Source organism: Fundulus heteroclitus, chromosome 13 (genome assembly GCF_011125445.2).
Source record: "Fundulus heteroclitus isolate FHET01 chromosome 13, MU-UCD_Fhet_4.1, whole genome shotgun sequence".
Taxonomy (NCBI): domain Eukaryota; kingdom Metazoa; phylum Chordata; class Actinopteri; order Cyprinodontiformes; family Fundulidae; genus Fundulus; species Fundulus heteroclitus.
In genome coordinates this window covers 7,403,019-7,429,283 of record NC_046373.1, presented here as the reverse complement: position 1 = coordinate 7,429,283, position 26,265 = coordinate 7,403,019, and the positions used below count along the sequence as shown (strand labels likewise).

The following is a 26,265-nucleotide window of genomic DNA, read 5'->3' as shown; positions in this document are numbered from 1 at the left end:
GACAGCTCTCCCTGTGCTTTAGATGCATGCTTTCACATTGCCAGTTCAAGACACACACATGCTGTAAAACAGATAATGTCTCCATGATGACACATTCTTTCTTCGGATATCAAGTCAGGAAACTATCCCCTTGGAAGGGGTTTGTCACAGCTTAGAAAAAGTCACGTTGCTAGGAGTGATTATTTATCTGCTACATTACAATAAACGGTAAAGCTAAACTCTGAAGTTGAGTCATCCTTAGAGGGCATTTATACTGGTAAGCTGCTTGGAGGAATTAAATGGACTGGAGGGCATCTACCATGTTCAAGTGCTACTGTGGGTAAAATATATGAACAATTCTACTGTAAACAGGTGCGGGGAGGAAATTGAACCAAAAATGTGGTTAATCAATTATTTTAGATTTTTTTCTCATTTAGCAAGGATGGCTCAAACAATTATTTCAACTGAAATAAATCATTTGAAAACTGTGTTTTGCATTCAATCAGGTCATCTTGTTTGATATTCTAATTTATTGGATGATCTGAAACATTTAGGTGTAACATAAAAACAAACAAGCCAGAAAGAAGTCTTTAAGGTGGGAAAGACTGCACCTCTCCCTATTTTAATTTTTTTTGGTTGCTCTACCTTGTTCTCTCTTTGCCCTAACCAGGTATGACAGATTGATGCCGGCGCTATTGGAAATCGTTGCACAGAGAATCTCATAAAGCTAAAGATTTATATTCTATCCCCCCACCTCCACAAATCATCCCCTATTTCACCCGCTGGAGTAAGTGGGAGTTATAAAAAGTAAAATAAAAATCAAAAAAAAAAAGAAAAGTTGGCAGCATTCAGAATCTCGACTCACGAGAGAGAGACGGAACCAAAGACCCCTTTGCATCGGCGGCTAAACTTTTGACAGCGCATCACATCTTCTCCCCTTAAGCTGTGGCAGCGCTGCGAGAATTACGGGGGGGCAAATACAAACCCCAAGGTGGAAGTAAAGGCGGTGCTTTTCCCCGGAATGATAAGAAAGATTAAATGTATACGCTATCACACGGGCGCTCAGGGTTCAATTGTCAGCTACAACTCACACCATATCTACAGCTCGAATAAAACATGCAGCCAGATCATAAAAATGTAAAACGGAACATTTCGGCCAGGTGCGGAATACATTACGTGGCAGTCAGACCGATTCACTTACAGGGAGTCCCCTCTCTCCTATCCCCGGTAATCCGGGCTCTCCTTTAGGGCCGGGCTTCCCCTGTAACGCCACCGTGTTGCCGATGTCCGTGGGCATCACTGGGCACACTTCGCACGGGTCGCCCTGAAGATTTTTCACAAGTTAAACCCACAACATGTTCATTAGAGTGCCCAGAGACGTGCAGATAAAAAAGATTAAGGGCTGCGCTTATGTAGTATTAAAAACCTTCTCTCCCTTTGGACCTCCTGGGCCTCTTGGTCCCTAGGAAAACAACAGAATCCCTGTCAAACACTGATGTATCAGTTTATAATTACCGTACAGTCTGTTTGGAAGCTGGTGCATGCATTGCTGAATATCAATCAATGTTTAAAGCAGCCTCTCACTGGATCCCCTGGTAATCCGTCTTCTCCTTTAGGCCCCACGTCTCCCTGTAAATGGAAACTTGAAACTGAATACCACAAACACACGATTGAATTTGTTAATGAGTTTAGTTTAGAATTGGCAGCCAAAGTAAAGTCAGGAATCCACAGCAGATCGGGAAAAATTGGATTATGTTTTTTTTTTTTTTTTTTTTTTTTTTTTTTTTTTAATAAGCGGAGACCGGGTACCCTCATTGGATTACTCGTGATGTTCAAGAGTGTTTTATGTTTTATGAACTAAATGTTTCGTTAAAAGATGTCAAAAATGTATTTTTGACATCTTTTACATACATGTATGTATGTACAAATGTATACAATGTATATGCACATATATATGCGTAGGTACGTATGTAGGAGTATAAATATATATATATATATATATATATATATATATATATATATATATATATATATATATATATATATATATATAATATATATATATATATATATATGTTTATATATATATAGACCACTATGAATGTAAATAAGACATCATATGCCCATTCCTATTTCTTTTTTTTTGTATTTTTTGGTATTCTTTTTGATCCATTGTATATATGAAGATTCACTGTGTATAACTGAATGCACCTTCCCTACTCTGCACCTTCTTGTATGAGCCGATGTGACGAGTGAATTTCTCCATTGTGAGATCAATAAAGACTATCTTATCTTATCTTAAAAAGGAACAAATAGGGCTCTGATCTAAAGAAATTCAAGAAAAAGATGAGAAACAAAGTGGTTAGCAGCTATCAGTCTGGAAACTAAACAAACATTGGTCATATCCGTGTTCTGAATTTAAAGGGTGCTAAAACTATTTGCAAATACGATATGCCTATATTTGTATCAGACATATATAAAAAAAGTGCCTACCTTTTCACCTTTAGCATCACCAGGTACACCAGGAGGGCCCTGTCAGGCAAGGAAATGATTCATATTATCAGTAAGGGTTTTTTTTTTTTCTTTGCCAAACCTTTCTCATTAAAAAGGTTTCTCACCGGTGGACCCGGTTTCCCGACTCCTGGCAGACCTGGAATTCCGGGCTTCCCTGGCTCCCCGGCCAACCCTTCAGGACCCACCGTACCCGGCTTGCCCTGGCAAACAAGTTCGACACAGATTCAGTCAAGCCCAAAACTGGGCTGAACGAATGTGACAGACAGGCCGATGACAGAAAGTCCCGGTCTTAAGGCGGACAAACCTTCTGTCCCTTGGGGCCGACTACACAGATAGACCCCGCTCGACCCTGGGAAATGGTGACAGACGGAGAGGAAAGTGACATCATCAGCGCGTGTTCTGAAAGGAATAAAAACAAGCCCTGCTGGTGCCTGTCCTTCACATGTCTGTAAAGAAACACCAAGCTTGTTTCTTTACAGAAATGTGTAAGAGTCCTTTAGATTTGGATTTATTTAACTTTTCTTTTTTTTTTTCAACAGGAGGAACTGGATATTGTATCATAAAGTGTATAAGATGAATCGTCTTCAGTGTTGCATATGATATCTTCTGCCTGTCTGATTCAAGACCCATCAATGAGCACATTCATATTCACAATGTAAGATGGATGAGATGAATAAAAAAAAAAAAAAAACGTATCCCCCACCAAATCTATCTGGCTACAACAAGCACTTATCCTGGAAAACTGCTAAACGGCAGTGCGTCCGATGCCAAAAAAAAAAACTGTTGGAATCTCTCAGAGCCCGCGCGCAGGCTGCAATTTGTTCCTCAAAAGTTTTCAGGCTCGCTGCGCTGTACGGGGTGGGGGGAGATTAAAAGGTTTAAGTCTTCCTGAATAGACGGCTGCCTGTGTGAGAGACAAACGGCCCAGTCAATGAGGCGGCATTGATTTGTGCAAGCTTTGTTTCTCTAGCCTAATCTAACAGGCATTAAAAAGGTTGACTTAACGCAACAGGAGCGGGTAGATATCAATGGGATCCTGAGTTTAAAGAGTGGTACCACATGGGCTTACTAAATACCCGCTTAGGCCTGATAAAAGTAAACACACAACAGGGTTGTTTGTGTATGTCTTGGAGATGCACTCTCTTTGTTTGTACCGATGGAAAAAAAAAAAAAAAAACATATTCATACCTAACTGTCTGACTGCCCTAGTTACGTTGAAGAAAACAAGCACAAAACACCTACATCCCTCCCCGGTGTTCCTGTCAGGCCTTGTGGACCGATCTCCCCCTTCTGACCTTTTTCTCCCTAGACAAAGCAACCGGCGGCGTGAGAGGTTAGAATCTAATTGGATGATCATTAGAGGGATCATGTCTTGATTATTAATCACCAAAAGTTTCTTCAACTGCTCACCTTGTACCCGGCTGCCTGACCCCAGCTGGAAGTCGTTCCCTGTGGAGGCAATGAGCGGAGATAAGGGCAAGATCAATGACTTGGCTCTAAAGGAAGACAGAACGTACACACAGTACGACCTGCAGGATGGCGATCGCCTACATGGACTAACGCCGAGAGGCGATTGCTCCATTTACACACACCGAGACTTCGGAAAAGGTGGGGGTGTCTTGTAAAAGTCGAGAAACCTCAAACTTTTTTTCTCATTTCGTCAAATTACAACCACAGATTTTAGGTGGTAGCAGCGCATCATTGAGCAGGGAAATACATTTTGTGATTTTTCAAACAAAACAAACAAAAAAAAAGTATTAGAAACCTGAAAAGGGTGCCATGCATTTTTCATTGACGCCACATCACTCTGACACCCTTTTATACAGTCAAGTGCGACAAAGTGAATATGTCGACATTAACTTTGCACACCGTATAGATCTAACCGGTATGGAAGAGTGGCAAGAAGGAAGATTTGATTGAAAAGAAAAAAACAATAGGAAATCCCATTTGCAGTTTGACAGAAGTCATGTAGGGGACACAGAAAATGTGCGGAAGAAGTTGCTCTGGTCAAATGGCCAAAAATGTACTTTTAAGCCGACCCGCAAAATGCTGTGTGCTCTGCACCCAAACCCTACAACACTGATGTGAGAAAACGGTGGCAGCGTCGTAGTGTGTGGATGTCTATGTTCAGCAGGGACAGGGAAGCTGGTCGGATTTGATGAGGAGGAGGAGGATGGAGCTAAATACGATGCAATCTCAGAAGAAAACCTAGAAGACACTGCAAAAGACATGAGACTGGAGGTGGTTCACTATCCAGGAGAACAATGTTAAACACGACATCCAGGCCTACATTATAATGGTCCAGATCAAAGCATATTTATCTATCAGAATGGCCCAGTGAAGGTCCAGGCAAAAGTCCTAAAAGGGAAATAAAAGTTAGTAAAATGTTCTTGAAAGGATTGCATTTGTCCTCGATTTGAGCAGGCAAGTTTAAATGATCTGCTAATAGAATAAGATTTTTGCACTTGAACAACTCATGCCCGTCATCTATTTTAAGTACTGTATATCTGTTTATTTTATTTTAGGGGTCAAAATACAAATTCCATTGGCAGATGATCTTATTTACCTGCTCAAATCAAGGGCAAATACAGTCATTTCAAGAACATTTCACTTACTTTTATTTCCCTCTTAGGACTTTTGGCCGGACCTTCACTGGTCCATTCTGATAGATAAATATGCTTTGATCTGGACCATTATAATCATATTTCATAATCATAATCAAAGTTTTAGTTCCCTCTTTGCAGTGCGAGAAACTGTGGGACGACCTGAAAACGAATGTGCACAAAAGCTCTCCATCCAGTCCTTTGCTAAGAAGGATGGGCACAGATTTTAGGTGCTAGGTGTGCAAAGTGTATTGTTTAAACTAAATGCAACAAAGCATTAACTCAGAGAGCTGAGTCTGATTGCACACCACTTACCCTTTGATTTGTAAAAGAAAAAAAAGAAAAAAAAATTTTTTTTTTCCTATGCAATACTTTAGGTTGGTCTATGAAAGAAAATCCCAGAAAATAAAGACACTAAATTCTGTGGTTGTAACATGCAAAATGTAAAGTTGAAAGTACACATATTTTGGCAAGCTATATGACACACACATCAGTCAGTCAGGTGCAGCTACTACATTGAATCCAAGTTTCACTCAGCAAGTCTACACATTTCCATTCTTGCACAGCAGCACATGGTTAATAACTCAGTCGTGGTAAACAACTATACAAAGAGCAACACTGTTCCAGCTGCATAATTAATCCTGTGGCTGAATGCCTGAAAATGAGGCTCTGCATAAAAAATCAAGCTAAAAAAAAAAAAAAAATGCTAGAAGGGTTTAAATGGGTTGGAAAGCGTTGGGACATGTAGCTGTGACCTGTAGCCGGACCTCTGGCACTTACCAGCTCGCCTTTCTCACCCTTCTGGCCCTTGGGTCCTTCTGAGCACTGGAGTTAGAAACAGTTGGTTGGCACAAATTATCATAAACAACTTTTGGCAAAATGGGAGAAAAAAGAAAAAAAAAAACAAAAAAAAAACAGAAAGAAGCCAATCCAAGCTCACTGATCTGTTTGCCAAGCAACAAAGGAGACAAGGCACACAGTATGAGTGTAGGAAACAGCAAATGGTTTACTTACTGGACCTGAACAGCCATTGCCCTGAGACACAGAGAGATGGAGAAGTGGGATGATTGCTTGTGAGCGTGCAACGGAATCAGAAGGTAGTACATCGTTGCTGCTTGGTCTGAGTGCAGCCTTAGATTGCCACCATTAATTCTCATCGCGTGGTTTCGTTAATTTGCGGCTTTCATTACATCAAGACATCCTTGATACTCACCCGGTCACCTTTTCCTCCACTTAACCCCTCGCCAAAGTTTACGACCTGCAACACACATGAATCCACTGTAAACGCACGTCTCGGGTTCCGTGTCTCATGGAAAGAAATTCAAGGTAAAGATCAGAGATCCTTACATTTTCCTCCCTACTCAGGAGTAAACAACCCGCACACTACAGACAGACACAGAGAAATAATCCATTAATATTGCTTTATTTAATATCCACTAAAGGGGCTCTGTGAAGAGATTAAGTCTTGCAGTTCCGGCTGTCACCTGACGGTGGCACTCTTGCACAAAATTAGACTTCAAAATCTCTCCGTCGCTACCACGATGCAGCTAAAAGAGATGGGTTGCGTGCAAGTTGGCGCGCGCACGCACACACACACGCGCACACACACACACACACACACACACACACACACACCTCCCATGAGAACAGGAGATCAATAGGAATGTCTGATCCCCAGAGCTCAGACCAGCTGCTCCTGCAGGAGGGCGCAAAGCATGATCACAGTCACGTGCACACACCAAATAAGGACAACAATTATAAATAACTGAAGCGTTTTTTTTTTTTTTTTTTTTTTTTGGCGGAAGCGGGTAATTAAAGCTGAATTACTGCGGCTTGTGTTTCTGGGAGTCTGGCTTTCACACACCAGGAAGTTTGCAATATGCTGAAGTTGTGACTCTGAGCTTGCTGAGACGAGAGAGAGAGAGTGAGAGAGTGAGAGAGAGAGAGCGAGAGAGAGAGCAACAGCTCAGAAACAACGTGTAATTCTATCGCTTCCCTTTATTCCCCTCTTCCTCCCACAAGCTACAGATCTATCAATGACTGCTTGAACCAGCTGCAGCGATGACTCCACTCTTTCCATGTTCTCAGCGGCAATTGCAAATAATTAAATCCATCCGCGTACACGTAAAAAAGTTAAGTACTTTCTCATCGGTTTATTTCAGTTAAATCTAACATAACAAAAAAATAAACATCGTCATCAATCGGTTCAGATTGCTATTTATGTACTACACACAAACACATCGTCTAATGCGAAACGTTAAGAGTTTGCATAGATGCGCTTACTGGCAACTTCTTTTAGAAGTACCTGCTTGTTAACAGCCGGTGACTTAGCCAATCACATGCGGGCAGTAACTAAAGGCGTCTAGAATGAAGATGAAGTTTAAACTGCGCATCAGAAAGTGAAAAGTGTTGTTAGTGTCTGCCTACCCAATAAGCAGGGTAAATCTATGCCTCTTTGAATTTGAGCCAGTAGTAGCAAGGTGTGCCTAATAAAGTGGCGGATGAGTCTGCTGTTAGCCTTGACAGTCGCAGAGCAATCAGTTTTCTGCAATTTTCTGCAGTATACATTGGGTTTTGCAAACTTGTGCCTCGGTTTTAAACTTTCACAACATACGCCACACATCCCACACATTAGCTCACTTAAATACTGCAGAGAACACTCCATAGGTAACATTAACCCATCAAGATAGTTGTTCAGACAAAGTGGCCATACAGTTGTTTGAGACAAACAGACTTATTTTCATTCATTTTTTTCTGTAATATTCAATCTAAAAGCAAAGGCAATATTTTATAATATTAAACAATGTACATTTATTCTCTGAACGCTTTGCTGATAGATAATCGGCTTTTGATTACTGATATGCTTTTGTTTTGTCAAGTTTAACTGAAACCCCTCAGGTTTCGGGAGATGTGTGAGCAAGCAGCGGCTCTAAGAGAAAGCAGCTAAATAATAGATTTGTCTATGATCAGGATTTAAGAATTCAAATTGCAAGGAAATTCCTACTAAAAAAAAAACCCTTCCCTGCATTTTTATATTGGCCTTTTCCATTATTTTCAGTCTAATAGAACATCGGACAATGTCCTTATTTAAATGTATGTGTGTTTTGCTTAAATGCTTACGGTACATAGCTATGGCCAAATTGCCTATAGGGCCCTTCTGCCAGTGATGCCACGTTCTTGAAAAAACAAAGAAATAAAAAAAAAAAAAGTATGTCTAATGTAACTTTCACTTCGTACCAGCTGTTTGTTTTGAGTGAGCACAAGAAACACATTTTTAAATGCAACAAAACTTTAAATTTGTGTAAATATATAAATAGGTAAAAATCGGTGGCTACATCACCTAACGTACTGGCTGAATGTCAATTTTAGTCACCGTGGAGACATGAACACTTTGCGCGTATGCAAAGAGGAAGCTTAAAAACGGAAAATAAGTAAAAAAAAAAACAAAAAAAAAAACATGGCTTTGGTATTACACATACTACCTATTTCAATGTTTCTTTTAACCAAAAAACAACAGACTGAAAAGGAAAGTGCCCTCAGCACGTGTGTGAAGGTTAAACTATGCTGGCCAGTGGCGACTTTGTGGATGACTCCACAGCAGTTGACTTGAGCTCATCGGAAGACTGGGGCACAGAGGCATGTACAGGTGATGGAGCAGCAGAACCTCCTTTTGACGTGGATGCCTGCGACACTTCGAGCATGAAGACGGGTCCAGGACCTCTGATGTCATGTTAAGATGAAAACAGGTTTTGCAGAAAAACAACTTATCCAGAGTGGAGCCCATCAAAGGGTGGATAAAGAATACAGTAGGTGTGAAACTGTAAGAAATCCTGCCCGACTGGGAAATAGCCTATGTCTGGTGACGGAGTAAAGGCAATTACTACTGGAAAAGGGGCCTTTCATATCAGGACCGACCAGCAGAATACGATTCATCTGTCAGAGAGTGCACATCGGAGGGAAGGAATCAAACTTTAATGAATGATATGTTTTCAAGGAAGCTGCCCAATGGACAGCAAGAGCAACGGGAATGGCTAATATATTCAGGATCGACTGGAAAGGCTCACTGCTCTGCTTGCAGATTACAAAAGTGTAACACGTTCGGAGCAGGGTTCTGCAACTGGAAACAAGGATGCCACTCTGCAAAACATGAGAAGATCCAAGAGCATGTGTCTAAAATGCTCATGCTGATTTAGGGGTCCAGCAGTACAAGGGGAATGAATCCAGTTCCAACGGCGCACATTAGAACACATGGCCAGAAAGGTAGGGGCAGCGCTTCCTACTTGTTATCAAAATTTTGGGAGGAGTTTGCTTCATCTTACATGGCAAAGTTGAGGAACGCTTTTTTTTTAAAGGGTTTTGAAGCAACTCATAGTCATACAAGACAGAGTTTTGCCAATTGTGTTATTACCATGTTGAAGAGCCCTGGATTGGATTTATCCAAATGTAGAGGCCGATCTTTTGATAAAGCCAGCAACATGTCAGGGCGGTAATATTGGCCCGCAGGCATACTTGAAACAAAGAAATCCTTTTGTTCTTTATGTCCCATGTGCAGCTCATTTTCTAAACTTAGCGGGTGTTAACATCATAAAAAGCCCGCAGTATTGAATTGGGGAAGTTTATTTGATCTACTTCAGTCTTTGTACTTTTTCTGCTCTGCCTCTACTTGTAGATAGGAGCCTGTGTTTTTTTTTTACATAACTAGGACATTCGTATGGGTTTGACATTGAAGTCACTATCAAATGCTCAGCTAAGTTGCCATGCTGAGTCTAGTGGAGCTCTTTGGCAGAACTATTATAAAATAAGAGTGGCTCTAGGGGGGATGTCTAACTATGAAAATGAAAAAAAAAAAGAGGCACGTGAATTGAAGTCAATATGATTTGCAAAAATTTGGATTATATAAATTGCATTTATGGTAACCTTTTTGAATAGAATTATCACTCGTTCCCAAAAGACAAGTGTTACTCTCCAAAAAGCTAACAGAGACCTAATGACTCCGGTGTAGCTCACTGCATGATTTGTTAGGACACAGAGTTTGCAGAGTTTGAATTATTTCTACAAATTTGACCACAGAGGAATGCACAAAAGAGCAACAATTGGTTACATTTGCACGTTATCTAAGCCATTACAAGGCCTTTGTAGAGCAGTACTATAAAGCTTGTAACTCCACACTACTCCAGACATTTTGAATTGAGAAATATTTCTGGATAGGAAGCGAAATGTCTTCAAACTTCGAAAAAAAAAGTCCAGTTGTTTAGTTTTTTAACTTTTTTGGGATGAAAGTAAAGAAATTGGTTCTCCTTGATGCAAAAAAAAAAAGTAGATAATTTAATATTCATAATTTAGTGATCTTCCTGGGCATTCTAGTAGATAGGTAAAGCCGTCAATATGAAACATTTTGAGCGCCGTGAATGTCAGACGGTGCAGCAGACTGTGAGGTTAACATACTGTCCTCCTCCTCCTCTCCACTGGACTTGGACAGAAGTCACTCAGACGAACTGATTCACTTCAGAGCTTTCATTAAACCTCAAGGACTGTAAATGTCTCCTTCAAAACCCCCTGACTACGGTGCTCGATCGTGGAGTACAGTCAATGCTGCCCAACGTGTACATCGTCTTAAGACTGCGTTTGACACTGCCTGTCAGCAATAGCCAGGGCGAACAGTTATTTTCCAATCCAACTTTATTTATAAAGCACTTCAAACAAATACAGAGGTCAAATATATAGCATATATTTAATATATATATAATATATAGAGGAAATGTGGTTTTAAGAGATTTAAGATAGGCTGGGGAGGATGCCTACCTCATGTACAGCGGCAAATCGTTCCAGAGTTTAGGACTAGCTACATAGAAGGACTGGTCCTTTCTGAGCTCGGTTCTTGTTACTGACAAGAGCAACAGGTCAGCTGACCAAAGCGAAAGAGGTGGCAAGGTCATTTAAAGACTTAGGAAACAAGTCAAATAATTTGAAAATGTATCCTAAAATGAATGGGCAGCCCCTGAAGTGAACTCCAGACAGGCTAAATATGCTCAAACTTAGAGAGCTGAGTCAGTTAGTTAGTTAAAAGGAATGCTGCAACATTTTGCACCATCTGCAGATGTGTGACACCAAAATTAAGGGTGTTTCAGTAATCTGGCCATGAGGTAACAAAGGCTTGGACTACCGTTTCCAACTGCTTCTTTGTAATAACGGACTTCATCTCAATTTGTCTCAATTGTCCATTTCAAAACCGACCAAGACACACCCAAACACTGCAGTTAAATCCAAATGCTCAAGAGCAACTCAGTCACCAGAACCATTTTCCCAAATGGCCACAATTAAAAATGATCTAAGGATAAGGATGACTCAGAGGTGGCTTTTATTGTCATTTTATTAAAGAGTTTGTTAATCATATAAAACAGATCAAGAACTCTTTCACAAGGATGACCTGGCTAAGAAGTTGATACCTACTGGTAAGAGCCTGATCACTTATGGCCATTTTGTCTGAACTGGTATGGGAGATGAACACTGATTATAGAACGCAGGGGTTTTCTTTAATGAAGGCCAGAAGAAAGTTGGTTTGGGTATGTTGGTTTTTTTTTTACCCATTGGCATCTTTAATTTTGCTACCTTATTAACATTACAAGAAATTGCATAAGAACAAATGAAAACAAAATTAATATGAATTATTGATCTTAGTTGTCATTTTACCATAAGTCAGTGGCATTCAGAGGGGCTTAAGTAAAAATAAAGACTGCATGATTGTGATTATATGGTGGTGTGTTGGCTCCTTATGACATGCGGCAAAAAAACAACCCTGTCTCCGCTGTTGATAGGTGCGGAACGTAAGGCAACTTAGATTTAACATACCTCCTCTAAAATATAGATTTGTCTCACAGAATTGTGCTTCCCATTTTAAACTGGCATGGGACAAGGATTTTTCCAGTATTTCTGAGTTGTCTTGAATTGCTTCACATGTGCAGGCAGACTGATTCAATGATGTCTGGGATGTCAGGGTATGGGTGGAATACGTGTTAGCGGAAATGTGGTAAGAACCTTTCATCAACTAACGCTGATGTGATCCGTTTTTTAATATCTTTAACTTTCCGATTAATTAGGCGAGATTTTATTTGCGTTGGCCTATTATTAGTAAACAAGTTTAGATTTAAGTTTAAATCGAACGATTTCATTAAAACCAAGATTTAAGTTACGCCAAACCACCCGTTGCGCATCAATGGGCTCAATAGGCTAAGTTCGGGTAGACATGTGGCAGTCACCTAAACAACTACAAGCATCCCTTCATCTTTTGTTAATGTACCTGCTGATAAAAGTGTTATGCAGACCTGCCTTAATTACCCTCCGTATGGAATAAAACTGTAGCACCAGTGTCTTTTGACTGATCTTTGACTTTCTTCTAACATAATTTCTTGTATCTATCTTCCTCAACTGCTATGTTTTATTACACTTAGAGTGCAGTTTAGCATTAAGTTATCACCGTACAGCTTTTCCTCAGCGTATTTTCACTTAAGTCGTGCAGAACTTTGCTTGGTTCTTTGATCCACTGGTAAAGCAAGGAACTACATTCTGAGAGTGTACCACTGGAATTGCCTTTTTTTTTTGTGCTGAGAGCTTTCCGCAGATGGATGGAGATGAGTTTTTTTTTTCACTCGCATTACCGAGAATCACAGATGTAGAGGGGAAAACTACAGAAGAATAGCAGATGAGGTATGACATGAACACTGGTGAAAATTGGTTTCTGACTGAGCTTTGGGACTGTAAAGCAGGAGCGAGATTCACCACATATTCAGTCCATTTATTAACATCATCCCATTAATTCACGAGCCTGCTAGGTGTTAGCGTCGTTGAAGCGTGCCCTACGTCCACCTTTCTAAATCTGCACATTAAAAAAGGACGGAGCCTTTGTAACTCAACCAAGTTAATTCACTTTTATTTTCTTCCTCCAATGGCAGGGAGAGCTGCGCGCGCCACCCCAGGTAATACCCTACATTGGGGAAGTCGAGAGAGGCAGCCGGATGCATTAGTAAGCACACGCCGGTGCAGCATAATGAAGCGTCTGGAGTTTTGTGTTCTATTTGTGAACAGAGGCATGCCTACTGTAGGTGAATGACAAAATTAATGGGCAGAAGGAACTCCCCGACTGAGACCAGTTGCATAATGAGGCGTAAATCAGTTTCTCAGTCAGTCAGCAAGCGTTTGAGAAAGGCAGCAGGAGGTGGAATCAAGTGCACAACATGCTTAGCCGGCAAGTTGTCCTTATGTTTTAATTTACACAGTACATGCAGCTCTCTGGACTGGGCAATAGGAGCAACAATAGGCCTAATTTAAAGCGATGCTCCACTCATCAGAAAATGTTTTTTTTTTTTTTTTTTAAGACGGCAGAAGGAAACTGGAGCACATACTGAGGAACATGGCTGTTTTACTTTTTGAACTGGAGAGTTCACAGCGCTGTCTTAGCTTGAGCCAGTTGTCCCACTAGTCTCATTAAAAATGCAGCGATGGTAAAATCACATGCGGGTGAGTGGGTGTGAATCGTGAGGCTTACTTTTTCTGCAAGATCCTTGGATGCAAAAACATCCTGTTGGGGAAAAGAAAAAAAAAAAAAGACAGATAACGAAGGTCATCAGATTGCATTTTTATATCATAGGGAGGGTGTTGCAGTCCATCCCTATAAATTTCGCATCATTTACAATCCGTTGCATCAGATAAACAACAACGAAAGGAAGAGGAAAACAAAAATTGGCCCGTTTTGGTTGCACACAGAGTTCATTAGCAGTTATTCTTTACTGTATTATTTCTCTTCTTTAAGAGATAAAAGATGATGAGCTCATGCAGAACATGAAGTACTGCATCTTATAAGCCTCAAGGTATATATAAAGATACAGATCCCTGCTGGGTGCCAAACAGGTAACTGATTCACAAAACAAAAACAAGAGTCAACAAGGAGGTAGAGGAAGGAAGGAGAAGCTGAGTGAAAGCAATTTGCTCAGGACAGCAAGTTAAGAGGCAAGAAATAAGAGCTGTGGCATAGAGAAGAAGGGAAAAAAGCCATTTTACAGGTAGTGTTGGATTTCATCATAAAAACTCAAGTGGTCACACATAAGGCTTTTTGAAAAAAAAAAAAAAGGCACAAAGAAGACTTTGGATCTTTTGAAGCCTGCATGACCTTTCAGCTGGGAACTGGGTTGAAAGCAAGAAGGGGAATACAAAAAAAGAGGCTTACAGTGCAGCCAAATAAGAAACGCTGTGGGTGAGATTTGTCATATCTCAGGAAGCCAGTAACTGCTGTGACCCCCCACACACAGGCAAGCAATCTGCACATAACCCGTACCGAACCTTATTTGATACTAGCTGCAAAGAAAGGCTGCTCGACATCATCAGAAGATGGGGTTCGGTACCGAGGGTCAGAGCAGTCAATTATGCCTCTTGTATCCCTGTTGCCCTGCTGGTGAGGCAAACGTTGCAGATTGCAACCAAAAAGTTGTTAAAGCCAATGTAACTTTATAGTAAATCTTCACACAAGGTCTACTTTTTTTTTTAAATATGCCCGGTGCGCTTATTTCAACTTTTAAGCAAGGTGAGCTTGTAGTAATGAGAACACCGTAATATATGTTTTCTAGATATTAACAGTACAAAGTTGATTGTTAAAGGCATTCTCATTTAGGTTTGACAACATAAAAAATAGTGGCTGAAACAATGTTGCCATAGTGCAACTTAGAAAAAGCCAGCTGGTAATACTGGGGTGATTGTGGCTCAATGGTATTGGGCCGGATTCTTCTTTCCACACGTTGATGTGCCCCTGGGCGAGGCACATAACCCAAGGTTGGCTTCTTAACTGCATATGTATGAATATGTGATGTTTGTGACTATCAATGGGTAAAGGTTACCTGACTCCGCCAGATAGATTTGCTCCGCATATCCATCTGGAAACCTTCCGTTGAAGTAATTTTGGGAAGGGGCGAAAATACTGGTCAGCTGATTGGTCTATGTTGGTGATAGACGGGCCAAATGAACCAATCAGATTCGTCGTCACTCTGTTACGAGCGACGACGAAAACACAACCACAAGCCAAGCTACTCTTGCTGCTGCAGGTAAAGGCTCGTTAGCTCAGCAGAGAAATACTCTGTAATTCCGATAAAACTTGCTCGATAGCCACGCTAACGCTAGTTTCATCGGCTGATGCAGCCATGTTCTTTAGACTGAACTGACGCGCTTCCCGTTGCGTCACACCTCAACCCGCCTCAAAGCCAACGCTGATTGGACGTTCGTTTGGTGAACGGCTCCAAATTTTCTTTAACGGAGAGTATCCAGACTGATCTGCGAGTGAAACCTTGAAACCTCGCGAGATCAGGATGGTCTCACGAGGCTAGGGTAAAGGTGCATCTGGTGTAAAATAAGTAGAAATGACTGGAAAAGCACTATAGTACAAGTGGATAAGTGGAAACACTGAGTTGTTGGGTGTAATAACATACACAATTCCGTCCACCGTCCCCCCCAGCATGCTACAAACATGGCCGAATGGAATGCTCTGCAACCTGGAGGGGGTCGGGGTATAAAGTGCCTCATTTAGATTTAAAGAGACGGCACCAAAACAAGCTGCTATCCAACAATAACGAGGGATTCAGACAAAAGCGTTGAGGCTCCACTTTACATAGACCACCACTGAATGATTTGTAGGAGGAAAATTAAGAATTTAAAAGCATGATATGTCCCCAGTAAAATTGCTCCTTACTTCTAATTTTCCAGCCTTATGTAGTCATTAAGAAGTCCCTGTGTGGTGGTGTGGCGGGCTAAGTCTACGTCACTGAAACGGGAGGACCCAGGATTGAATCCCAGTCGCTTGTTGAAGGGCAACGAGTGTAAAAGCTCTGCAAAGTCTGTAACTGTGCTGCATTGTTAGAAGTAGCTTCGAGGCAACCGTGAATAACGTGTTGGAGTTTGATTTTAAGCTGAGCTTCCTTTATGTTTGTTTCCCCATAACAGTGCTAAAGAGGATTGCTTGATAGCACCTCCGCGCAATTAATGTTGTTTAGTACACCTCCCATCTTTCCCAGTGACCTGTGGAGATAGGCACCAGACCCCCACGGTTAAGCAGTATAGATAATGGATGGATGGATAATACAGTAAAGTGTCAGTGAAATTAATTCCTGAAAGTGCAAACTAATCTTAGGTTAGTCAGTGTATCATACTGAGATTTAAATTAAAATGCAATGTCCACAAGTTCATCTCAGTCCAGTTCATTTTATAATTTGCATCTCTTATTTGGTTCAACTCAATTCAATACATTTAACATTTCCTATTAACCCAGTTAATTGCTCATCCACTCAAAGGGTTGCCTGCCCTCTCATCTGTTTCCACTTATATTTCAAAGGTTACAATTTTAACAGTAGTACATTTAATTAATTTCTATTACAAGGACGTCTGCCACAAAAACATTGATTTATACCCTCCTCCTTGCTGATAAACACAGTATATAAAACAAATATGGATACACAGTCCCATTAAATAAATTGGAATATTATTGAAATGTTCATTTGTTTCAGTGACTCAATTCACTGAGGGAAATACATTAGATATAGGAACACAGACTGGCGATGTTTCAAAAGCATTTATTTATGTTATTCTTTTTTCCCCCACCTCTAGCTAATAAAAACACAGAATTTATGATAGAATATTGCACTAGACCAATAAAAAAAGCAAAACATGTTATACAGAAATGAGGGATTAATGAAAAGTATGTTTAATTCTTGCTTAAAGGTTGTTTTTTTCCCCAAAGGGTACTTTTAATTTGACAAAAGAAAGCCTCTTAGAAAAGCATATTCTAATTTATTGAATATGATTGTTCGTAAATAAGATAAATATGCCAAAACAACAGAGGCTTTACTATCCGTTTATAAGAGGGAATTTTAGTCCTCTGGTGTAATTTATCAAATGTGTCAGTTTTTGCTGTAATCTAAAGCCCAGAGAAAAAAAAAAGCCTCACACAGAGCAGGTGTATTTTGAATTTTGTTGACCTCAAATGCACCATCCTGTTTGTTCAGTGAATACATACCCCATACGCAGAAGACCCAATAAACCTTGCATGCAGAGTTTAATGTGCTGTCACTTAGAAAGGCTTTGTTTAATGGAAGCTAGTGCATGGTTCAGTATCATCTGGGCTGCATGCTGGAATCTTGGATTTCACAGTCCATTTACTGTGTAGGAAACTAATAAACAGATAAAAATAGAAAGTCCTCCAGTCACTTTGTTTTCTGTGTGTACACGTCTGAGTGTGTGTGTTTGCTAGCAAGGGGTGGAAAAACAACAATAGAAGAAAGGTTAAAGAAAAGAATCAGAAAGCAAACCACGGAAACCGTTACTAGGCTTAAAAAATATTAATTGTATACAGCTTTAGCACATAAAAAGGTATTTAATTGTTTCCTTCTATGTTTTTAAAAGAAATCCTCAGTAGAGGTCTAATCTCTGCAAAGGATTTGGAGCCCTGCTGAAGTTACAGTGGAGGCTCTCTCGCAGCGATAATTATATGCGATAAACACCTCAACATGAAAAAGTGTTTCATGTTGATTTACATGTAACCCAACCATACTGATAAATGAAATGACATTAGTTTATGAATTATGTGTGATGAAGAGGAATGAAAGAGTGAATGAGTGTTGAATGAAGAAAAGGAGACATTGAAACAGCTAATATATCTCGGTGTTTAGAAAGAAACGCATAACCTTGAACAGGCAAACTAATATCACATGCTGTACCCATATTTGAATGTATATAAAAAGACTTCTCATCACGAAGGTAGCGTACCACCAGCAACAAAGAGCTATTCACCAAAGTTTAAAAGTTATCACCGCCAACAAAGGCCTTTCTGTGATTCTATGTATTAAAAAAATAGTAGATGTGTTCAATATTTCCCCAATGTTGTTCCACACAGCTCAAATTATACACTCATTTCTGAGAATTTCTTTGTATGTGTGGATTACTTTGGTCGCTAACATTTGATTTGCTCAAGACTCAATGTCTGTATGTTTTCTATTTTTCTTAATCTTGATTATTGAAGGTCGAAACAAACTAAGATAAGTTTCTACTTTGTGTGGTCGATTGAGTACTTTGTGCTCTGCTGAGTTTTACAGGTGTCCACAAGCTAGCGGACTTCCTCCGCTGCTGTATGTAGCTGAAAAACACCCTACCTGCCCTAAAATGCTTGAAACGGTAAACGTAACAACTTCATCATGATCTGATGTCATCGTTTTGGGGAAATATTTTTTAAAAAAAACTTGCACAATGGGTTTATCTACAATACGGACGTTGATATAACATCCATTGCTTTCCCTAGAATTTTAAAAATGCAGTTGCTCCGTCCGTTCAGGTTTCCAGATTGTCAGGCTGAACAACGTTGTGCCATAGCAGTAGAGTCAAACTGCAATTATTCTGAAAAAACAAGTGGAGGTGACAGTGAAAGATGAGCCGGAGAGAGAAACATGAGATGTTTGTCTCTAGCGGAGAGCATCAATGGGATTGATCATTGTGTCCTGGAGTCTGGCAGAGCCGGAGCCGCAAGTTAACTCCGCAGAATACAAACGCAAGGCCGGATGAATAAATAACAGACACGTCTGATGAAATGAAGTGTAAAAAAAAAAAAAGAAAAAGTCAGTACAAGGAAGAACTCTATGAGTCATTGTTGAATAAATCACCAAACAAACATCATAGAGCACTCCAAAATGACGTGTAGTCTACAGCAGGGGTCAGTTTCAAGAGGGAGCAACTATGCTTTTTGACACAATGCCCGGTTAGTTTTTCCGTGGGAGCATCTGAGACAGATCAGTCTGATCAATAACACTTGTCTGTTACTTCATGTGTTGCGCACTGCGAAAAGCACATTCCTTTTTTGTCCAATTTGTAGAAAAGCTTAAATGTTTGTCGCTAAATTTAAAGAGAGAGCATTGCGAGTGCAACCGCACTGCAACCCCCTTTCTTTTACAGCCTCGCTTCTATCAGCTAAAACTGGGGATTTAAGGTTTATTGTTGGCACTTTGATACTTTAACTCCATTGAACAACAGTTCTGTAAATGTTCAGGAGCCAGCTGAGAAAATCAATATGTGCACTTCTAAAGGCAAAATGTTCTTCCTGTTATTTAAAGGTTTCCTCCATTTAATATTTCAGCTTTTGGTTTTTTGCTTTTTGTAGTTGTTTCATACAATGCAGCAGTGCTTTCTGTGGGTGCTCACTGCTGGCAGGGCTCTTTAGTTCTTGCCACATAGAGGAGTTCATTTTTTCTTGGACTCCTCTTTGAAATCCATGGAAACTACCGAGCCTCTGTTCACAAAAGCAATTCCACGAAACCAGAGAACTTTGCTTTTCCTCAGGGGATGTGTTGCCAGAGGGCCCTCATCTTCTTGATCACAGGTTGTGCATCTATGATTTTAATCAAGAATGTGAAATTTGGCATCACCAGACCATAAGTGGGTTATTATATGGCCACCAATATTGGTCATATACATTTTTGTACTTCAAAACCAGATGTTATATTTGTGAATAAATTTAGCCACCTACGGCTCACAAGTCTGTTTCAAAGGAGTCTATCATGGTCTGTCCTTTCATTCATTTCATCAAATGATCCAAAATTATTTTTTTCCCCCTAACAAACTCTTTTTGCTAGCTTCAGAAATATCCTCTCCCAGTCCCCGTTTTATTTAAAGTTATTTATTAATATCTATTTCCCATACCATCTGCCTATGAAGTCCATCCATACAGGTTTGATACATGCTTAATCCTTGCAGGGTCACACAGGGGCTGGTGTGGAGGGTGTTGGTACCTTCTTCCAGTGATCAGTGGGCAATAAGTAGACTAAAACTTAGTATCGGGACTGTATAACTTTTCTCTTACAGAATCTTGGAGGAGCTTTTTAAGTGTAGTGTGGCAAGAAGTACCTCCTGACTTCCCTCTTGGATCTTTTTAATGCAAATTATATATATATATATATATATATATATATATATATATATATATGTCAGCTGTCTTGTAAGAATGTCACATCTGGTGTGTGATGACAGAAATTTTTATTTACATGCTCCTCTTGGTGAAGCGCAGGGTAAATAAGTCTTGAGACTGGGAAGCGTGAGTCAGACCTTTACCTCTGTGACCAAATTTAATGTAGGTGTAGTTCCAATTGTTCTCACTATGTTGTAAGAATATAGCCTCTGGTAGTTCATTCTAATTCAGATATTTGAGGAAAGCACCATAAGCCTTTTTTTTTAGGAAGAACTTTGTTTATAATTGCATTTTGAGCTTTTTACTCAACAGAAGCACACAGCAGTGTATGTTAAGAGATGTAGAACTTACCTGGCTAAACATATTTTCATCCAGGTCATTTTCAGCAGCTCGGCGGCTCTTAGCAGCGTCTGAAGGGCACTGCAAGAAGGACATAAAAAGTGCAACGTTACAGAATAGGTCTACTTGTCATTCTATGGGTTAGTTGTCAAACAGTTTTGCCAAACAAATGTCAAAATCTTATTTGCACTGTCACAATGGTAGCATTATATTTTGGACACCAGGGGCATTTTCATTCACCCTACAATTACTTTGGTAAATTTGCTTATTAGCTTTTGCAAGTTAGCGCTGTGCTAGTACGAGTGTGTTTACCACTGGGATTGGTGTTGGTCTTTGATGATAAAATACCTGTGTAAAAGTTATACTTTATAACTGGAATACCTTAACACTTCTTTGGAGAAGTACTTCTAACCTCCATAAAAATTTTTTAAACGGATATACATAAAAAGGTATAGCATAATACTGAATTGACTGAGAAATTATGCAAGGTCTTTATTTTTTTACAGATAAAAATCTAAAAAGTTTGATATGCTTTGGCATTTAGTTACATTAGTTATTACCTTCGAGAACAAAACCTGATTACAGGTTCATGTTCAGTTTATGTTTTGCTCATCTAGAGAGTAAAATCTTTGCCTATTTTTATCATGCTCAGCAAGACTGGATGTAAAGATCCATGAAATATAAATTTCAAGTCATGCCAGAGATTCTCAGTGTGACTTAAAGGGGACAAATCATACATAGTTCACCTTTTTAGCCCTTAAATTAATTTTGTTCTGTACCTGGGGTCTCTACCTGTGCAGAAAAGTTAAATGTACTCTCTCCAGGTACTGCATAGGCATATTTATATTCTGTTTGGGTCATATTGTCAAATCTGTCCTGTTTTCTCAGTTCCCTATTAGGTTTTTTCAAAAACTACGTCACAGTAATGGCTGCAAAGGTGCTAAACAATGTCATGGACTTTCGGCTAACCAATTTTGTAAATCCACCATATTTATTTATTTCAGCGATTTTGTTGTCCAAGCTGGAGGATGCCGAAGCTACAAGTGGATAAGTGAAAATTGTTCGGTTGTTGGATGTATTAACCTATAAAATTCATTATACCGTCCCCCAGCATAACAAAATTGGCGGATTAGGGTGGAGTGGAATGCTTTGCAGTCTGGAGGGTGGAACTGCGTCATTTGCATTTAAAGAGACACCATTAAAGCGAGTTACTCTCAGAAAAAAATTCAGAACAGGGGCAGAAAAGGTCCCTATGAACTACAATAACGAGGAACTTAGCATTGCAGTTCTACTTTCAATATACCACAACTACATTATTTAAATGTGACAAGGAAGAATTTACGTCCCCTTTATGTCTGACCTTATACCGGTCCAATCTAAAATGAATAGGCTTTGATTTGAACAATTTCCTTCTCATATGTTTTGTTGCCTCTAACCGGTTTTCCTTCCTGTATTGCCCTGTGTTTTCCTCCAGCTATCCTCCTATCAACTCTTCCCAGCTTCCCCGTCAAGCTGAAGAGAAGTATCCTCACAGTGTGATGTTGTTCACACCATGTTTCAATGGCTCCTATTCCATTAAAAAATCCCCCGGATTTAAAGCCCCAGCCTTTGGTTTCCCGAGGTAAACCAAAGTCTGGGGCTTTGGGGTTTGCTATGGGCCATTTATGTAAAACAGCCCCATTGACAGATGGGACGTTGCGAGGAAAAACTGCAGTACCACTCCGATCCAGTGGGCGGCAGCAAGAAGACAGCATTCAAACAGACAAATGCAGAGAATTGGTTTTAATATCCTGCCACTCAGGCTGCCCCTCATTCGGACCCTGGAGAAACAGGAGGACAACGCGCAACTGATGCCGTTACATCTCCTTGGCCTCTTTTACACCGCCTCCAACCCCACTTCTCACCATCTGACTCTACTCTATTGTACTCCTGTTGGTATAAATAAATAAAAACTAAAGCACAGCTTTTTTTTGCCTGGGCACTGCGGGGACCACAGTTGTGTTGGGTCCCCCTCAACAAGCCCCGGGGGAAGCAGAGCAAAGAACTGGGTTGCTTGGGGACCAAAGCCCCAGGAAAGTAAAGCCACAGGAAGGTGAAATTAGCCGGGTAAACGTGTATGGAAACACGTTTACCTGGGATTTGAACAGCCCCAGGCTTCTGGCAATGGAAAAGGGGCTAATGTGGAGAACTAGAATTTTTATGCCATTTCAAAGGTGGATTAATCCATAAAGGGCATATTATGTGCAGCTAATTGTGTTGTATACAGGCTCTACCATCTGAGCTATGAATCACTGCAGCTCCCTAGTTTTACGAGGGAACTCTTGGCTGCTTTGCTTGTTTATGATCTCCTAGCCAGTCAATCTAGGTGTATGGTAATGTCTTGGTACTCTATTATTTATATGACTTCTAAAAGAAATTGGATGTGCTGGATTTTATTTAGGGGTATCAGAATAAAAGGGGCATGAGAAACAGAAAGAGAGACAGAGAGACCATATACATTCAGAGGTTATTATTATTTAAATCCATGTATTATTTGCCTTCCACCTTAAAGAGGTTTGTGATTGTAACATATCAACATTTTAAAAGCCTCAAGTGTGACAAAAGTATTTGCAAGGTACTGCAGGCTGGAGAAAATGACTAACTGAGTATAATTACTACCAAATGATGCAAATAAAAGAGTGTGGATAAAGGGACAGGGCAGAACAAATGCAAAGTACAAAACATCCCAATTATACAAAATACAGTTATTGTACTATCCTTCTTTCAAAATGTTTCAGTCGCAATGAGTCTACATTTTTTTCCCTCTTGCTTCTCCATCTCTCAACTCAAATCTAGATGTTGCTCAGAGGGAACCCTGCAGCACCCATACCGTGAGCTAAAGTGTAAAGGTTTTGTTCTTCAAGCCTGTGCAATCAATTTTACAGCATGAAGTCCCCCTCGCAGAAGACTTATCTGTTAAGCATTTGGGGGAGCGTGCCCCCCTGTTTGTGCCCCTTCGAATTTATTAGGTGCTGAAAAAGGCACAAACACAAAGCCACGCAGGCAGAGCAACCCTGGAGAATTGCGTTGAAAAAAAGTTGACTGAGAGAAAAAGTGTTTTCAGCTCCAAAACAAACTCCAGAAGCGGGTGATTGTCATTCTTCTCATACCTGAACAGACTGCTATTTGGTTGTTAATCACATTAATCTGTTTTCAATTTAATACATCTTTGGAGGTGCGCAAAATAAAACAAAAGACACACGCAAGATAGAAGACAGGCGGGCGGGTAAGAATTGAGAGAAACCGTTCAGAATATGTTATTAAAAACCCTTTGCTGTGGCTGGAAGCAAGATACCTTAAATTAGATTTGTATTCACAGCGAGAGAAGGATTCACAATCCAAACTGATTGGATGTAGGTAATTGTACAATATGAAAATAAATGTAAAAATCTATGTTATAGAAACCATCTGAAGAATAAAGAGTTAGGCAGCTGTTAAAGTGTTGCATTCTGTTCATATGACAGTTATTTGACGTGAGCTGGAAGAAAATACAGCCAGTAAAGCGAGATACAGACAAACCACTGGTCATTAACTACAGCAAACCTCAAGAGCAAATCATTAGTTTTTTTTTATGGTGTTTCATTTGGATTATACATACTCAGCTTTCTGTGCATCTGTTCAGTAGTAGCCTTCCAACATTTTACTGTTTCCATAAAGAAGTTTTAACAAGTGCCCAGTGAGCATTTTTTATTTTTTTTGGTTAAAATATCAAATCAAATGCTGTCAAACATTAATTGATTACAGTAGTTCAATTTGAAAAGTGAAACATACATATTATACAGATTCATTACACAGAGTGTTATATTTTCAACATTTATCTCTGCTAAGTTTGATTATCAAGGATTACAGCAGTTTATTCTGAGAAAGTTGGAATATCTGTAATACCAGTAAAAAGTATTTTTTTTTAAACAAAAAGTGTTTAGTCATGGCCTACACCAGCATGGGGAAAGGCTGCAGACTGTAGACAGTCATTGGCACCCTGCACAAGGAGGAGAAGCCACAAAAGTTCAGTCACTGCTGAGTCAGGGCATTTTTGCAGTAACTCTGAAGGAAGTAAAGCTGGTGGGGGAACAAAAAAAAAAAAAAAAAAAACATGCACAAGCAAGAAGACCGTGAGGCGAAGCCCATTCAAGATTTTGGGAGAGTTCACTCAGCGTGGACTACAGCTGGATTCATTGCCTCAAGAGTCACCACACACAGACACATCTGCTACAACTGTCACATTCCTTCTGTTAATCTTCTCCTGATCCAGAGACATTATCAGAAGAGTCTTAGTCGGGTTTATGGGAAAACAGACTGGGTTGCTATCCAGCGTGACGTTTCCACAGTCAGTAATTATTTGGGCAGCAGTGTCATTTGGTGGCATTGGTCAATTGTTTTATGAAATCTAAAGTCAACCAGGAATGTTTTGCGTACTTCATACTTCCCTATACTCCCATAATCTATGGAGATGCTGATTTCACCGGTGCTTCGCTAAAGCACTAATAACTCGTTTAATAGCCTTCACTCCAAACACTCCTGGCCTGAATTCCATAGCGAATATATGGAATTTGTTAAAAGATTAAGAAATATATACACTAAATAAAAAAGAGGAATCAATATTAAAACATTACTGATCTCCTTAGCAGATTAGTTGGCTCTCGATGGTTCTCTGTTAGTTAAAAACAATATCTTTTTCAGTTTTAGACTTTCCTCCGTTAATGTTCCTTTTATATTCCAGACAACGACAGGACGATTCATGCGTGAGGAAAGAGAGTGTCTATTTTGCACTGAATGTTTTGTAGTGTTACTTCCAGGTAGCGAGTATTTTTTAATCTCACCCGAGCACCAGGGATCTCACAGCAGGTCTCCTGGATGGCAAGCGATGGGTCACAATACAGCATCACCTGCTGAATATCCATCTGGAAAAAGCGAGCGTGAAAGAGGAGAGAGATGGGAATTACAAAATGTGGTACTTTGCATGCAGGGCCTTACATCCGCTGCTGTATTTACTGCTACACTACAACGTAAATGTGAGGCAGTAAACAGGGCTAAAGGCCAGTTAATTTTTCATTTATACATAACGTTTGGAAATCTATTTGTTGAGTGCCTTACCTGCATGTGTATGTATGAAGCATCCTTTCTGCATTTATAAAGCATGTGTGTTGCATTCTAACTAAGGCGGTCACCTGCATGTCATTAATATTCCCATCTCAGTCTGGATGTATTCCACACTCTTGCTTTATCAATCAAAGCCAAATAAGACTGCCACACAAAAAAAACTAAATTACTGGCCTAATCACATGGATATCTCTATTTAATATGAAAGTGCATTGTCTGCTCTTAGCACTGTTGTTGTTTTTTATTGTGTAATGCTCCAATGAGTCATGACGTGGCCCTGTGATCTCATCTGGATAAGTAGGTTTTTTTTGTTTTGTTTTGCTTCTCATATATATATATATATATATATATATATATATATATATATATATATAGGAGAGTGTGTGAGCTATTTATTTAACATTGTTTAACATTTACATTGCATACAGGTATGTATAGTAACACTCTCACATTTCTCATAGAGCGTTAAGCATTCAACTAATCTTTCATAGCTTGCAAGGGTGCTGCATATGCTAAACGTACAGTGCCTTACAAACATATCCAAAACGTGTAAACCTTTCACATTTTTGTCACATTACAAACACAATCTTCATTGTGCTTTATTGGCATTTTTATTCAGCTTCCCCACCCCCCGCCCCCATTTTCAGCTTTTAAAACTCATATCTGTTTTTTCCACCTCACAGTTCCCTTTGGTAGCACATTTGGTAG

General features: G+C 39.8%; 1 protein-coding gene across 7 annotated transcripts in view; it reads right to left on the bottom strand.

The window, feature by feature from the left end:
* col16a1 (collagen, type XVI, alpha 1) overlaps nt 1–26,265 on the bottom strand; it is a 116,712-nt gene that overhangs the window by 45,339 nt on the left and 45,108 nt on the right. For 4 of the 7 annotated variants that reach the window (XM_036144974.1, XM_036144978.1, XM_036144976.1 and 1 more), the window contains exons 7-21: nt 25,278–25,358; nt 20,431–20,499; nt 13,639–13,671; nt 6,444–6,479; nt 6,310–6,354; nt 6,111–6,131; nt 5,877–5,921; nt 3,904–3,942; nt 3,736–3,798; nt 2,798–2,842; nt 2,598–2,693; nt 2,473–2,511; nt 1,564–1,608; nt 1,406–1,441; nt 1,181–1,303 (exon numbers count right to left, since the gene is read on the bottom strand). In XM_036144974.1, coding sequence (XP_036000867.1) covers nt 1,181–1,303; nt 1,406–1,441; nt 1,564–1,608; nt 2,473–2,511; nt 2,598–2,693; nt 2,798–2,842; nt 3,736–3,798; nt 3,904–3,942; nt 5,877–5,921; nt 6,111–6,131; nt 6,310–6,354; nt 6,444–6,479; nt 13,639–13,671; nt 20,431–20,499; nt 25,278–25,358 — 816 coding nt within the window. Of the gene's footprint in view, nt 1–1,180; nt 1,304–1,405; nt 1,442–1,563; nt 1,609–2,472; nt 2,512–2,597; nt 2,694–2,797; nt 2,893–3,735; nt 3,799–3,903; nt 3,943–5,876; nt 5,922–6,110; nt 6,132–6,309; nt 6,355–6,443; nt 6,480–13,638; nt 13,672–20,430; nt 20,500–25,277; nt 25,359–26,265 lie in introns of all 7 variants that reach the window. The other 3 variants (XM_036144975.1, XM_036144977.1, XM_036144979.1) reach the window with 3 other exon arrangements.